At 46.7% G+C, this 16,560-nt stretch overlaps 1 protein-coding gene across 2 annotated transcripts in view; it reads left to right on the plus strand.

The window, feature by feature from the left end:
• LOC107387102 (polypeptide N-acetylgalactosaminyltransferase 10) overlaps positions 1 to 16,560 on the plus strand; it is a 65,684-nt gene that overhangs the window by 37,805 nt on the left and 11,319 nt on the right. For both annotated transcript variants that reach the window (XR_011521740.1, XM_070555404.1), the window contains exons 5-9: positions 1,330 to 1,515; positions 1,823 to 2,006; positions 3,796 to 3,913; positions 13,008 to 13,115; positions 16,213 to 16,434. Coding sequence is in view for 1 of the 2 variants with exons in the window: in XM_070555404.1 (XP_070411505.1) it covers positions 1,330 to 1,515; positions 1,823 to 2,006; positions 3,796 to 3,913; positions 13,008 to 13,115; positions 16,213 to 16,434 (818 nt within the window). In the remaining variant the exon portion in view is untranslated. The remainder of the gene's footprint in view (positions 1 to 1,329; positions 1,516 to 1,822; positions 2,007 to 3,795; positions 3,914 to 13,007; positions 13,116 to 16,212; positions 16,435 to 16,560) is intronic.

A 16,560-nucleotide genomic window follows, 5' to 3' on the forward strand; every position in this document is an offset into this window, starting at 1 on the left:
TAAACACTGATCCGGTTCCCTCACCTCTCCACGTACAAGGCCTTTGTGCACGCGGGGTAAACGCGCTCTGATGAATTCTTCCTGCTTTCCTGTCGTTAGCGGGATGATGTCAGCATCACCAGCCAGCGTCCACGAGGAGACAGCCGTCCGTGTAATGGTCACTTTCATCCGGCTCCGTCTGAAGCCGACCTCAGAGATCCCGTCTGTCCTTGCTGCAAAGTCAGACTTTATAGTATTTGGGTCAGCTGGTGTGGAAGCAAATAAACAATCAATACGATCGACCTTGCCTGGAGCCTCAGTGGCTCGGAGGACGAAGACACTGGTCTGGGGTCTGGATGTGTAGGGGGACAGTCGGGTCCTGAAGACAACAGAGTTGGGATCTGAGACAGACGGGGTCCAACTAGACCAGCTCTGTTTTACGAGGAAGAACACAAAGCTGCCATCATCCACCCAGTTTCACAATTGGTGTTCTCATCGTCGGTCCAGACTCGACGGAGGAAACAAAGAGTCAGCAGAAGCGTTTCACATCTGAATTCACCTCTTTTCTCCAACATCGGCGGTTTTTTTCCACGATGGCATCGAAACCAGGCACAAAGCTGCGTCGTTGGTTTCAGACCTTAAATGAACTTTCGCTGAGAGCTTCTCTTCCTCAGAGAGAATTTCACACCAACACGCAAATTACCACTCAATCCCTCCAACTCCACCACAGAGGAAAATGCGCCACCTGCTGAATCAGAAAAGGTTTATTTTGGTCTAAAGTTTGATTAAAGCTCCTCCAGCTTGGCCAGAAGGACTTCTGCTGCACAGATGGAGACGTTAAAGCTTCATAAACGAACGCACGGTTCCTGGTGTTTGGAAAATTAAACAGAAAATCCCAAGTCCCAAACTAAAAGTCTTTTTGTTAGTGAAACATACTTTTGTTGTTATTTTTATTTGAATATGTTTGTTTTCTTGTATTAATGAAGCTGAAAAAAGGAGATCTTTGTTTGATGGATTTGCTTTCTCTTGGTAAGAAATGTCTTACGGGAGGAAACCCTGGCTGGTCACCGTTACTACCGGGTAGAACCGGCCACGGCCGCGTGTGTGTGCAGCTAGTGTGTGTGTAACGCTCCCATAATCCCATAATACCATAATCTCATGCAGTGTTCTGTTGATTCACTCTTGTTGTGAGTTTTCTGGTGGATTAAATGACATTATTGATGAATTAAAAGAAAGTGTTCCATATTTTTATGGTTTATTTGAACACTGTCAGGAGCCTCGGCAGCACGTGGGCGATTCACACGCAGCCAGCTCCTTCTTTTTCGTGAATCCTGGTTTTCCTCCTTCCAGAACACCTGAAGGTGGCGCTGGAGGAGTACATGACCCAGATGTCCAAGGTTCGCATCCTGAGGACCAGGAAGAGGGAAGGTCTGATCCGGACTCGGCTGCTCGGCGCCGCCGCCGCTAAAGGAGAAGTCATCACCTTCCTGGACTCTCACTGTGAGGCCAACGTCAACTGGCTTCCTCCTCTGCTGGGTGAGGAAGACTCTGGTGTTCACAAGAGGCTCTAAAATACACCTGCTGCCCAAAGATGTGTGCTCTAATCTCATTTTTGTTTGAAAATCAAAACTCTGGAAGTGTTTAGACATTTTTTTCTGCCGGTTAATGTTTTAGACCCGGCAGACGAAGAACCCTGGACATAAAATGATCTCCAGAGGCTTGAAAACACAAATATGTTTAAGTTTTTCATTAAGGTGGATTCTTTATAAAGCAGCTGAATAACTGTGCTTGCAGCTTGTCTACTTTAAACCAAACACCGACCAGTCCTTTGTTTTTCTCTCAGACCGGATCGCCCAGAACAGGAAGACCATCGTGTGTCCGATGATCGACGTCATCGACCACGATAACTTTGGCTACGGGACGCAGGCGGGGGACGCCATGCGGGGGGCGTTCGACTGGGAGATGTACTACAAACGCATCCCCATCCCTCTGGAGATGAAGAGAGTCGACCCGACGGAGCCTTTTGAGTGAGCAGCAACACGTTTAGCTTTTAGCTCAGAGAGGCGGTGAAAGTACAGAGAAAAGGGCGTCACAGCTCCAGACGTGCACACACACGTTTAACACTTACACACAGATGTCATGTTCAGCTGTCAGCGTGGCAGGGATCCATAACGCTGATTTTCTCTAATTATTCATGATTATTACTCTAAATGTAATCACCCAGCAGACATGAAACGAGTGGGATCATCTGCAAATCCACCAAATGTGTGTCTAGCATGGGTCCTGAACGTGGAGCTCAGAGGTTTAAAGGTAAAGAAAAGGAAAACACCTGCAGTGACTCCCATCCGGACCAAACTTTAACCCCATATCTGACCTAGTTAGACACGTTTGTTGTGTTTAAATTCACTTTTCAGAGAGTGTGTGGATTAGGAACCGAACTGTCAAATTAGCCTCCACACGTCTGACGTCCTGTTTGCTGCTGGACGTCAGAGTTAGGGTGTTATGGAGGTTTTTCTCAGCACCTGCCGATGCCCATCAGCGTGTTTTTTTAAGGCGGAGCTGAAGCTCTGCTCAGCCATAGAGGTCATGGTAAACCTGTAGGCTCAGGAAGAAAGGCACCAGGCTTTCTTCATGTTCTGTTTTGCTGCTCAGATGCATCATGATGTGTCCAAATCCTTGGAGGAGAAGGAAATGATCAACTAGAACATCAGGAAGTCTCGTTTTGTTTTCTGTCTAAAAGGATTCATGCAGAATTTAAACTCACTAAATGCAGGATTAGATGTTCTGCTTTGCACAGAAGTGAAGTGGACCAGAAAACTGCAGAACACCAATGGTGCCTCAGAGACATGCTGAGTCTGTGGGTTTCTCCCTGACTGACGGCCACACTCGTAGCAGAAACCACAGGACAACGGAATCGGGATTTATTCATCTTTTAGCTCGTTAAAAAGACAAAATGAAGAAGAATCAGTTCTTTTTGCGACTGAATTACAAGTTTTCAAACTGTTTCCATATTTTTTCAGAGCACTAAACTTTGAGATAGTTCTTATGAAGTATAGGGAGTCCTATAGGATGTGGAAGCGCTGCGTGGATCTCCTGGAGGAGGAAAAAGCGCATCAGCCTGCTGCTCCTGAGACGACGGAGCCCTGCAGTGTTTCTCTCAGCTGACGACACAAAACCCGCCCGCTTTGCCTTTAATTGATCCTCCTCGGGGACGAGTTTGGCGAGAACAGACCACCTGCTGACTCGCTGCCTCAGATTTCTACCTAATGAAAAGCCTGTTGCCATGGCAACAGAGGGATGCATATATGATGGTATTTCTGCAGCGTGCAGGGCAGAAGCAGGTTGTTTAGATCAGACGTGGGTAATGCATGGAGACGCGACATATTTGGAGGCTTTTCTCTGTAAATCTTTGTTTTGCACCTGCTGCCCCATTTTTGTTGTTTGCCTCAGCTGTGCAGCAGCAACAATCAGCCTCTGCAGCCCCAGCTCAGCACTCGGACCTCATGGCTGCAGTCAGACACGCTGCAGAGGGTTAATTGCTTGTGCTCTGTACAGATTATCATCATTACGTGGAGGGAAGTGTCTATAAATAGACTCGCAATCTTAAAAAGTCATCACCTGGATTTTACTGATGGAATAAGTGAGACCTGCCCACTGGGAAAGCGTTCCTGTGTTTAACCTCAGCTGATGCAGCGGCCTGCTTCTTCCAGTTCTCGTTAGAAATACATCTGTCGGTAAATCATCACCGTATGTAACAAAGGAACCAAACCTGTCCCCACCTCAGGACCCGCGTCGTGTCTCCTTTTTGTCTTCCAGGTCTCCGGTGATGGCGGGCGGTCTGTTTGCTGTGGACAGAAAGTGGTTCTGGGAGCTGGGAGGATATGACATGGGTCTGGAAATCTGGGGAGGAGAACAATACGAGATCTCATTCAAGGTGAAAAAAAAACCTCCAAAAGAACTGGTTCAGATGGGGTCATCTCTCAGTTCCTGACAGTGTGGACGCATTAGAAACAACTTATGGGAGAGTTGGAGAGACATTTAGGAGTGACTGTAGGCTAAATCACGTTCAGATTCAAATATAAATTTGTCTGCTGTAATGTGAGGGTGAGGGAGGACCTCATGAGATCCGGATCAGGCCCAAAGACCAAGATCCTGGATCCAACCGGCTGAAATTCCTTCCTTCCTAGATCTCCTTGGCTTACAAAAGGAATATTAAATGTTTGTAAAAAGAAAAATAATCTTTATAAAAAATTTATCAACTCCAAAACTAAAGAAGCAGAATGACACAAGATATACAAAAATAAATTATCTAATATAATAAGAGACAGTAAAAAACTGTACTATGGGAGTATATTATATGATAACAAAAATAATCTAAAAAGAACATGGGACATATTGAATGGTTTGGTTAAATACAAATCCACAAAGACAGGAAATCCAAACTGTTGTTGAGATGCACATGGAAACAAATGTAATATGGAATTAGCAATAGGTAGCTTCAATGAATTTGTTGTTAATATTGGACCAAAATTAGCAGGTGAAAATCCAGACATCCCAATTGGACAATTTAATGAAAAGATTAAAGTAAACACACACTTTACACACTAGGATTTAACCCTGTTTGCTATCAGTTTGGTTAGATCCTGAGAAAAGATCGGACACATATGAACTTATATTATGCATACATTTCTAGGATATTAATACAAACGATAGAAGTTCAAACACCAACTGTCTTGGTCTATATTTTAATCGAAAGATTAATTTTTAATTCAATTACATTGTACAGCAAAAGTTTATTTATTAACAGAAGACTTGGTGGATTCTTTGCTGATTCAATAACCAACTATAGACCTTTCTGTGTTTCATTTCAAGCAAGAGTCAGGTTTATAAAGTTAAGAATTTATTACTAACAATTTTAAAGATGGTAATTTGTAACAGCTTGATATTAACCTTGGTATTAAAAGCTTTACCTCCTCAGTTCTCCCTTATTTTACTTATGGCGCTGAGGTATGGGGGAATAATTATCAATGATCCTTACATCGTCTTTACATATTGCAACAAAGAGCGGTCCGTTTCATAGATAAGGTTGGATTCTTAGAACACACAAATGAACTTTTTTACAATCAAAATTATTAAAATTATAGGATATAATTAAATATCAAACTGTTCAAATTCTTTTCAAAGCATTTAATAAACTTCTACCAAATAATTGACAAAAGCTATTTATAATTAAAGAGCTGTCACATAGCCTGAGGAGAGATCAAATATTTAAATCACCACTGGTGCGAACAACACGTGAAAGCTTCTGTGTGTCTGTGTGTGGGATAAAAACACGGAATAACCTAAAGACTGATCACAAACAATGTCAAAATATTCAGATTTTTAAAGCACGCTACAGAAGAACAGTCTGGTTAGAATACATTACAAATGAGAATGGGCAATGATGTGAGTAAAGGTGTATGGGAATATATAATTAATGATACTGACAAGAATTGTTAAGTTGTCTAGACTACCATTATTATTGTTATGATTTATGATTTTCTTTGGTCACAAGGTTGTTGAATTAGAGTTTTTTCTACATATTAAATCTTAAACTGTTTAATGTTAAATAGGGGTGGGCTTGAATAAGCTTGGCTTCCGCCCACTCCCTTTCCAACATGCCTACAATGTCAACTTGATTTATTCGTCTTCGTCTTCCTCCGCTTATCCGGGTCCGGGTCGTGGGGGCAGCATCCCAATTAGGGAGCTCCAGGCCGTCCTCTCCCCGGCCTTGTCCACCAGCTCCTCCGGCAGGACCCCAAGGCGTTCCCGGACCAGATTGGAGATGTAACCTCTCCAACGTGTCCTGGGTCGACCCGGGGGCCTTCTGCCGGCAGGACATGCCCGAAACACCTCCCCGGGGAGGCGTCCAGGAGGCATCCTGACCAGATGCCCAAACCACCTCAACTGGCTCCTTTCGATCCGGAGGAGCAGCGGTTCTACTCCGAGTCCCTCCCGAATGTCCGAGCTCCTCACCCTATCTCTAAGGCTGAGCCCGGCCACCCTACGGAGGAAACTCATTTCGGCCGCTTGTATCCGCGATCTCGTTCTTTCGGTCATTACCCAAAGCTCATGACCATAGGTGAGGATTGGGACGTAGATCGACCGGTAAATCAAGAGCCTGGCTTTCTGGCTCAGCTCCCTCTTCCCCACGACAGATCGGCTCAGCGTCCGCATCACTGCAGACGCCGAACCAATCCGCCTGTCGATCTCCCGATCCCTCCTACCCTCACTCGTGAACAAGACCCCGAGATACTTAAACTCCTCCACTTGAGGTAGGACCTCTCCCCCGACCCGGAGGTGGCAAGCCACCCTTTTCCGGTCGAGAACCATGGTCTCAGATTTGGAGGTGCTGATCCTCATCCCAGCCGCTTCACATTCGGCCGCGAACCTACCCAGCAAGAGCTGAAGGTCAGAGCTGGATGAAGCTAGGAGGACCACATCATCCGCAAAAAGCAGAGACGAGATTCTCCTGCCACCAAACTCGACACACTACACACCACGGCTGCGTCTAGAAATTCTGTCCATAAAAGTGATGAACAGAACCGGTGACAAAGGGCAGCCCTGGCGGAGTCCAACCCTCACTGGGAACAGGTCCGACTTACTACCGGCTATGCGGATCAAACTCACGCTCCTCTGGTAAAGGGACTGAATGGCCCTTAACAGAAAGCCACCCACCCCATACTCCTGGAGCGTCCCCCACAGGGTGCCCCTGGGGACACGGTCATAAGCCTTCTCCAAATCCACAAAGCACATGTGGATTGGTTGGGCAAACTCCCATGCCCCCTCCATCACCCTTGCAAGGGTATAGAGCTGGTCCACAGTTCCACGGCCAGGACGAAAACCACATTGCTCCTCCTCTATCTGAGATTCAACTATCGATCGGACCCTCCTCTCCAGTACCTTGGCGTAGACCTTTCCAGGGAGGCTGAGGAGTGTGATCCCCCTATAGTTGGAACACACCCTCAGGTCACCCTTCTTAAAGATGGGGACCACCACCCCGGTCTGCCACTCCCTAGGAACTGCCCCCGATGACCACGCAATGTTGTAGAGACGTGTCAACCATGACAGCCCTACAACATCCATAGCCTTGAGATACCCAGGACGAACCTCATCCGCCCCCGGGGCTCCGCCGCTGTGTAGTTGTTTGACTACCTCAGCAACTTCTGCCCCCGAGATCGGACAGTCCATCCCCAGGCCTCCCAGCTCTGGTTCCTCCTCGGAATGCGCATTGGTGGGATTGAGGAGCTCCTCAAAGTATTCCTTCCACCGTCCGACTATAGCCTCAGTTGACGTCAGCAGCTCCCCATCCCCACTGTAAACAGTGTGAGCGAGTTGCTGCCTTCCTCTCCTGAGGCGCCGGACAGTTTGCCAGAACCTCTTTGGAGCCGATCGATAGTCTTCCTCCATGGCCTCACCAAACTCCTCCCACGCCCGAGATTTTGCCTAGGCAACTGCCACTGCTGCACCCCGCTTGGCTATCCGGTACCTGTCTGCTGCCTCTGGAGACCCACAGACCAGCCACGCCCTGTAGGCCTCCTTCTTCAGCCTGACGGCTCCCCGAACCTCTGGTGTCCACCAGCGGGTACGGGGGTTGCCACCACGACTGGCACCGGCCACCTTACGACCACAGCTAGCAACAGCCGCCTCGACAATCGCAGAGTGGAACAAGGCCCACTCGGACTCAATGTCCCCCACTGCTCTCGGGACGTGGTCAAAGCTCTGCCGGAGGTGGGAGTTGAAGACCGTCTTGACAGGTTCTTCTGCCAGGCGTTCCCAGCAGACCCTCACTATGCGTTTGGGTCTGCCAGGTCTACGCGGCATGTTCCCTTGCCATCTGAGCCAACTCACCACCAGGTGGTGATCAGTTGACAGCTCCGCCCCTCTCTTCACTCGGGTGTCCAAAACATACGGCCGCAGGTCAGATGATACGACTACAAAATCTATCATCGACCTGTGACCTAGGCTGCCCTGGTACCAAGTGTACCGGTGGGCATCCTTATGTTCGAACATGGTGTTCGTTATGGCCAAACTGCGGCTTGCACAGAAGTCCAATAACAAAACACCGCTCGAGTTCAGATTAGGTGGGCCGTTCCTCCCAATCACACCCCTCCAGGTCAAGCTGTCATTGCCCACGTGAGCATTGAAGTCCTCCAGCAGGACAATGGAGTCCCCTGATGGAGCACTATCTAGCACTCGTCCCAGGGACTCCAAAAAGGGTGGGTACTCTGAACTGATATTTGGCCCATAAGCACAAACAACAGTCAGGACCCGTTCCCCGACCCGAAGGCGCAAGGAAGCTACCCTCTTGTCCCCCGGGGTAAACCCCAACACACAGGCAGAGAGTCTTGGGGCTAACAAAAAGCCAACCCCAGCCCTCCGCCTCTCACCCGGGGCAACTCCAGCAAAGTAGAGTGTCCAACCCCTCTCCAGGTCTCGGGTTCCAGAGCCAATGCAATGTGTCGAGGTGAGTCCGACTATATCTAGCCGGTACCGCTCAACCTCTGCCACAAGCTCCGGCTCCTTCCCCGCCAGCGAGGTGACGTTCCATGTCCCAAAAACTAGTTTTCTTGTCCGGGGATTGGACCGCCAAGGCTCCCGCCTTGGTCTGCCACCCGATTCGCATTGCACCGGACCCTTCATGTTCCTCCTGCGGGTGGTGGGTCCACAGTAGGACGAGCCCATGTATCCGGTTCGGGCTGGGCCCGGCCGGGCCCCATGGGCAAAAGCCCGGCCACCAGGCGCTCGCTCACGGGCCCCAACCCCAGGCCTGGCTCCAGGGTGGGACCCCGGTAACCCTCCGGGCCGGGTACTCCGACTCTTCGTTTTATCCGCCATGAAAGATCCTTCGAACCGTTCTTTGTCTCACCCTTCACCTAAGACCAATTTGTCATGGGAGACCCTACCAGGGGCACTAAGTGCCCCAGACAACATAGCTCCTAGGATCATTAGGGCACTCAAACTCCTCCACCACGATAAGGTGACGGTTCAAGGAGGAGGAAACTTGATTTATTATTGATTTATATCCTGTTGTTAATTGTGATGTTATTGGCATGTTGGAAATAAATGACGATGATGATGATTCCTCTGTGGGGCTCAGTCGTGCCGCCGCTCCTCCTCATCCTGAACCCTTCTTTCCACCGGAGCCTTCAGCAGCGCGAGTCGGCCTCGTTTCAGGAGCAGCATGTCGCGGCCCTTACTCGCCGGTTCTATTTTCTATGCGCGACGCCTCTGAAACGGGTCAAGTTCGACATTTTTGGGAAAGGAAAGACGGGAAATCGACCGCGAAAACGGAGCGAAGCTCCCGAGATTTTCAGAATAAAGTAACGTACTGCCTTCCGGTTGCTTCACTTTAAAAAAAGTTACTAACTGTGCGGCCCCGTGAGAAGTTATCACCTAGCTAGCGGTCTCCTTATTGGCGATTATAAAACGGACAGAACGTAAAACACAAACCATGTTGTAGTTTTCTCCTGCTTGTTGTTGTGTTTACTGGTGAAGTCACTCGTGTGACTTCGTGCTCGGTCGGTGACAGCTGCTCCCCTGCTGCTTCGCGTCTCGTGGGAAGGGCCAAGCAGCAGCTTACGCGAGCAAGACGTGCTGCTGCAGTAACGTGCTGCTGACGGCTCCGGTGGAAAGAAGGGGTGAGGAGTCACTGAGGAGGTTAATGCTTTCCTTTTGGGGGTAGCTATGTCCTGGTTTTCCTCCTGGTCCTGGTACCATCATAGGGCCAGATGCTCTGATTCCTCCCATACGTTCATGTTTTTTATCACAGTTCAGAGTCCAACCAGTCAGATCCCAGTGAGATGCTGGTTTCAGATGTTAATTCCACCTCAAGTGTGAACCTGAAGTGTGAAACGGCGATGACTCCCATCTGACTTGTGGTTAGAAGAGCGCTCACGTTTTTAATACTCGTTTGAAGCTTTTCATCTTGTTTCAGTAATTACTGAGATAATATCCCAGAGCAAGGTTATTATTTCAGCCAAGATGATCAAACTCTGAAATTATGCTATCAGCACATGCTTGCTGTGCCTCTTAGGTCTACTTTGTGAGCTCAGATATTCAATTTGGCTTCCTCTTTATTAAGATCCCTATTAGCTGATATGCTGCAGACAGCCGCCCTCCTGAGGAGAGGAGATTAACCGGCTCTCGTGCTAATCCTCTCAACCAAACTGCAGCTCTACCAGCCCGGTTGCTGCTGTGCTTCATTCTGGTGACGTGGGAGCGTCCAGAGTTTCCCGCTCACACGGCCAGATAAAATCAGAACACGCGGGCTCGGACAACGGAACCACGCTGCGGATTCCTCCTCTGGTTTTAGCTATGCAAACATTTCTGAGGCAGCGCCGCTCCTGAAGCAGAAGTTATAAGAGCTCCCTTTGAATGTGTCAAACTTTTTTATTCAGAGTTGGAGGTGAATTAAAGACAAGCTGTTGGTGCAAGAAAGGCTTAAAATATGTTCTATTTAAGTGTGCAGCTGCAGCATTTTCATTCATAAAAGAAACGTGTTTCCGTGGCAGCGGTGGATTTATTTATGGCGCCTGAACAAAAATTTTACATGAATTTTAAAGGAATTATTAGTTTTTAATCGATTCATGAGCCAGAACTGATCGTTTTATAACACCTAAACCTGCAAGTCGGGTTTATTTAGATCATCATGAACAGGAAGAGGAAAAAGCCGTCTCCCCTTCTGACCCTAACTCTAAAGCTTCGTTCGCACCGAATACTGAACGGATGCAGTCCGGAGTTCTGGAAAGTTTTCTCATGGAGTCATCTTTTCCAGATATCATATGCAGATTTTGATTAAGTTGAAGGTCTTATATCAAACAAAATCCAGCTGAGTGGGACGTGACAGTGAACCTCTGCTCCCCAGGTCTGCAGCTGTGAACTATTGTGGAATATTTATTTACAGGTTAAAGGAATGACTCACAAAAAGCTGTGTTTGATAACATCTCACAGCTCCAACGGTCATGTTTAACCATAGATTGTGCCTTTCATCACTCTGGGCGGTTGAAGGTAGCATGATGCAGGTCCTTTAAAGGAATTACACGAGCCAGACAGGAAGTGAGACTTGGAACAGCGAGGTTACATTTTAAAATAAAACACTTGTTGCATTTTTCTCCGCTTTTTTATCATTAAGGAATGAGATATCAGTTCCATGATAGAAGAAGAAGAAGAAGAAGAAATGATCTTTTCTATAGCGCCTCTCAAGATAACAGATAAAAATCACGAGGCGCATCACAAAAACAAAAAAATATCAACTATAAAAAATAATTTAGAAAATGATTAAAAATATATTTAAAATGAGCAAAAAATAGACAATTGTGATTAAAAAATGTAAAGAAGGAGAGAGAGTGAACAGGAAAGAGGGAAATCAGTGGATCCTGAGGAAGGTGGAACCCTGAAGTTGACTGGCAGCCGGTGCAGCTGGAGGAGAAGCGGGGTGATGTGGGTGTGTTTGGAGGACTTGGTCAGAAGCCGAGCACAGGCGTTCTGAACCTCCTGATAATACAGGCTGTTTTAACAGTTATGTCTCTAAGAGCAGTGTGTCAGGTTTGGTGCTGTCCTGGGAGCAAATCAGAGATTCATACAATTCACCGCTGGAAGTCGTATGGAAAACGGATCGCCTCCGTTCCACAGTGGGTGTGAATGAGTCCGGGATAACTTACCATTAATCTCGTGTACGCATGTTTATCAAGGCTGCTTGTGGGTTTAAAACATTGTTTGTGTGCTTCCTCTGAAATGAATGTGTGAGTATGTAAACAAGCATAATCTTGCCAGATATTCCTGCTGTGTGTGGTGTGTTAGGAGCCCTCTGATCTAACGGGAAGTACATCAGGACTGCTCTGATCAGAAATCAGGAATACTCCGGGAGTTAGATTGTCGTGGTACGACATCGTGGACAAACACGTGTGCTGTCTTTTTAAGGGGAAGTGCAGACAATCAGGAAGCGAGGTGAGGACGTTCCTCCTCCGCCATGTTTGTTTGCTCCAAAGTCACGTTTGACCAGAGATTTAAACTATTTGAAATCCTGCCGTGTTAAACAGGCTTTCATTTGTTCTTCTTCCTTTTGAACCACGTGAGGCTAAATATTAATGTCCAGAGAAAGTTTTGGTGAAATGAAAGATATAATCCTAACCTCTAATCTGCATGTCTCTCTCAAAGACTCAGATGATGGTAGAAGCAGTTTGTCTCACTTGTCTTCACTTTGCTCTCACAGTTAGGTTGCGGTAAACGTTTTCATGTTCTTGTCTAAAACTTAAAAAGCTGTCAGCTGTTAAACACTTTAAATTATTCACAACCGGCTCGGTTCTGCAGGAATGGAACCTCCTAATCCCGTTTCACATTTCCAACCAGCTTTCCCACACAGTCCGTTGTCTCAGATGACACAACCTCACTGTAGTCTGCTCTCTCTCGCTCTCTCTCTCTCTCTCTCTCTCTCTTTCTCTATTTCCCTCCCTCTTTGTTCCTATCTCTCTCTCCCCTTATCTTTCTTCCTCTCTCTCCCTCCCTTTCTCTCCCCCTCTCTCTCTCTCTCTCTCTCTCTCTCTCTCTCTCTCTCTCTCTCTCTCTCAACCCCTCCCTCTCTTTCTCAGGTTTATTTTCAGCCAGTGAGAGAGAAAAATCGCTCCTGTCTTTATTGTATCTGAAGGATTAAAATCCAGAAGAAGCGTTTGATGTTTCTGTTTTGTCTCGATAACAAATGAAAGCAGAATTAGACGAGAAACATGCTTGGAAGCACGGTTTGTTCCTGCTGAAAACAGCTGATTTTGTGAGATTTTAGGTGTAATGAAACCTTTTAGAGTCATTCTATAGATGCTTCAGAGATGCTGACTCGTTTTCCTGAAAAGCTTCTGCAGCTTTTTTAAACTAGAATTAGAAACCTCTGAAAAATGAGCTCTGAGGCTTTTTTTTTTTTTACTAAACAAAGACCCGCCTGCATCACTACTTCTGCTTCCTGAGCTTTTACTGATGTGAACATTTTCTCCCTGTAGGTGTGGATGTGTGGTGGCCGGATGGAGGACATCCCCTGCTCCAGAGTGGGACACATCTACCGTAAATACGTCCCCTACAAGGTTCCTGGTGGGATCAGCTTAGCCAAGGTAAAGCAGTGGCGCTGTGTCCTCGTGGTTTTGACGTCCAAACAGAAACAAAACAGGAAACTTTGGATTAACTGTTGACCCAAATCAAGATGGCTGCTGAAAGGCTTTAGCTAACAGAAAGAGACTGGAAACATAACAGGATGTTTATTTAAAACTAACATCTCCGTTACTTAAAGAGCAGATGGTCATGCAGCCGTCCCAACCACCATAAAATAAATATGGCTGATATTTGTTCCCATGTCTGAACCAGTCGGAGCTGGTTTTTATCTCCATGTTGAGATAGATGAACATGTCCACCCTGACTCTTCAGGAGATCACAATGAAATACTGATGCAACCACTGAATGAAGAAAGGTTTAGCTGCCGTCTGATTTAGTTGCTTGTTGAAAAATGATGTGGATTAAAAAGCCTCCCAGAACAACTAGCTAACACTCCTTTAAAGAACCGAGCAGCTGCTGATCTGAGAGACAACTCATAAGAGTTGATGTGCTTCCTGCTTTGGTCTCGTCTTTCCTTCTGTTCACAGAAGGAACATCTTCAGAAGTCTTTCCTGGTTCCTTTAATAAAACATCCAACATGCAGCCAGACGTTGGCCTTGGTCCTCCTCAGAGGCTGAATGACTGACAGAGTCGGGGGTGCTGTTGGATCTGAGAGACGGTCAAATATTCCTCCTGTTTTTCTTTTTATCAAAGAAATTAAATTAAGTTCCAATAGAGACAAAAAGTAAACATTTTAATTTCTTAACCAGTGGCAGCAAAATGAAATGATTAAATATTTAATTAGTACAACATGGTTTTTCAATCATGGTTGGATGGATAGATGGATGGTTGGATGGGTGGATGGATGGTTGGATAGATGGATGGATGGATGGATGGATGGATGGATGGTTGTATAAATGGATGGTTGGATGGGTCGATGGATGGTTGGGTGGATGGTTGGATGGGTGGATGGATGGTTGGATAGATGGATGGATGGATGGATGGATGGATGGATGGATGGTTGTATAAATGGATGGTTGGATGGGTCGATGGATGGATGGATGGATGGTTGGGTGGATGGTTGGATGGGTGGATGGATGGTTGGATAGATGGATGGATGGATGGTTGTATAAATGGTTGGATAAATGGATGGTTGGATGGGTGGATGGATGGATGGATGGATGGATGAATGGATGGATGGTTGGATGGATGGATGGATGGATGGATGGATGGATGGTTGGGTGGATGGTTGGCTGGGTGGATGGATGGTTGGATAGATGGATGGATGGATGGATGGTTGTATAAATGGTTGGATAAATGGATGGTTGGATGGGTGGATGGATGGATGGATGGATAGATGGATGGATGGATGGTTGGATGGGTGGATGGATGGTTGGATAGATGGATGGGTGGATGGATGGTTGGATAGATGGATGGATGGATGGATGGATGGATGGATGGATGGATGGATGGATGGTTGGATAGATAGATGGCTGGTTGGATGGGTGGATAGGTGGATGGATGGTTGGATAGATGGATGGATGGTTGTATAAATGGATGGTTGGATGGGTGGATGGATGGTTGGATGGATAGATGGATAGATGGTTGGATGGATAGATGGATGGATGGTTGGATGGATACATGGATAAATGGATGTTTGGATGGGTGGATGGATGGTTGGATGGATGGGTGAATGTATGGATGGATGGATAAATGGATGTTTGGATGGGTGGATGGATGGTTGGATGGGTGGATGGATGGGTGGATGGATGGATGGATGGTTGTATAAATGGTTGTATAAATGGATGGGTGGATGGATAAATGGATGGTTGGATGGATGGATGGATGGATGGATGGTTGTATAAATGGTTATATAAATGGATGGATGGATGGTTGTATAAATGGTTATATAAATGGATGGTTGGATGGGTGGATGGATGGATGGTTGTATAAATGGTTATATAAATGGATGGTTGGATGGGTGGATGGGTGCATGGATGGTTGGATGGATAGATGGATGGATGGTTGGATGGATAGATGGATAAATGGATGGTTGGATGGGTGGATGGATGGATAAATGGATGGTTGGATGGATGGATGGTTGGATGGGTGGATGGATGGGTGGATGGATGGATGGATGGGTGGATGGATGGATGGATGGATGGGTGGATGGATGGATGGATGATTCATTTTAGAGCGACCCTACTTCTTAATGAACACATGAAAAAGGAAGAATGAACAGGACTCTGAAACTGAAGCTTCACTGTGGCCTGAATTCTTTAGATTGACAGGAAAATCTTGTTCTATGTCCAACAATAAATAACATTCCATTTTTCTTCAAGCTAACCTGAACGTGTTTGTTTACTTTATGAGTTGATTTATTTACATCATCTTTGACTTAAACATTAAATCAGTTGTAAATGTTCACCGTCACCAGCACAGTCTCTGGTTCGTCTCCATCCTGGTGGTCTGCAGTTAGCCAGATCTGAGCGGCTTCTCCTCCAGCTGCAGCTTCTTGCCTCTGCAGGTGCTGCTGTGAAGAATGAGCCTAAGCTCCGTTGTTCCTGGTTTTCTTTTTCTGAAGTACCCACACAGAATGGAGAGTTTTCTAAAGTGCTAAATCATCCAAGGTGTATCCGAGCAGCATTCGTTATGCATGCCGCAGCCTCAGCCTGGAACCGGGCTCAGAATGCAGCCGAAGATTCAGCTTTTGTTTTATTCTCACCAGCAGTCCTTCAGCGGGGCCTCGGTGGAATGCTGATGGCCCTGGATCGGCTTTGCCCTGCTGATGAAGGAGAACATTTACATAAAAATGTTAACTATGAAGGAACCACTGCTAGCGCTCAAAATCAGGGCTTCACGTCCTCGGTTCTCACATCCTTGTGATGTTTTTGTTGAAGTGGTGCTTCAGTGGGAAGCTGAAAGACAGCTCTGTGCAGGTTTTACCAGCATATCAAATCATCACTGTTCCAGATGTTACGGAGATGGTTATGAAACATGTGGTTAGTTCAGGGTTCATGAATGTCTCAAACTCAGTGATCAATTTAATTTAAACTTTCAATCCACCAGGCTTTTCAGCCAAGAAATGAAGGATTCTGATGAAACAGCTTCTCTTCTCAGAACCTGAAGCGCGTCGCTGAGGTTTGGATGGATGAGTACGCCGAATACGTCTACCAGCGCCGGCCCGAGTACCGCCACCTGTCAGCAGGAGACATGACGGCGCAGAAGGAGCTGCGTAATCGACTGAGCTGCAAAAGCTTCAAGTGGTTCATGCAGGAGGTGGCCTGGGATCTGCCGAGACACTACCCACCGGTGGAGCCTCCTGCTGCTGCGTGGGGGGAGGTAAGGGGAGGGGTCATCCAGCAGTAATAAACACAGACCAGGAAGTAGAGGCAAAACAACCAGCTGGTTGTTTGTTCATTGGTCTGGTGCTTGTTTAAGGTTCACTGTGCAGAGATTAAAGCAAAA

This window comes from Nothobranchius furzeri, chromosome 10 (genome assembly GCF_043380555.1).
Source record: "Nothobranchius furzeri strain GRZ-AD chromosome 10, NfurGRZ-RIMD1, whole genome shotgun sequence".
NCBI classification, from domain to species: Eukaryota; Metazoa; Chordata; class Actinopteri; order Cyprinodontiformes; family Nothobranchiidae; genus Nothobranchius; species Nothobranchius furzeri.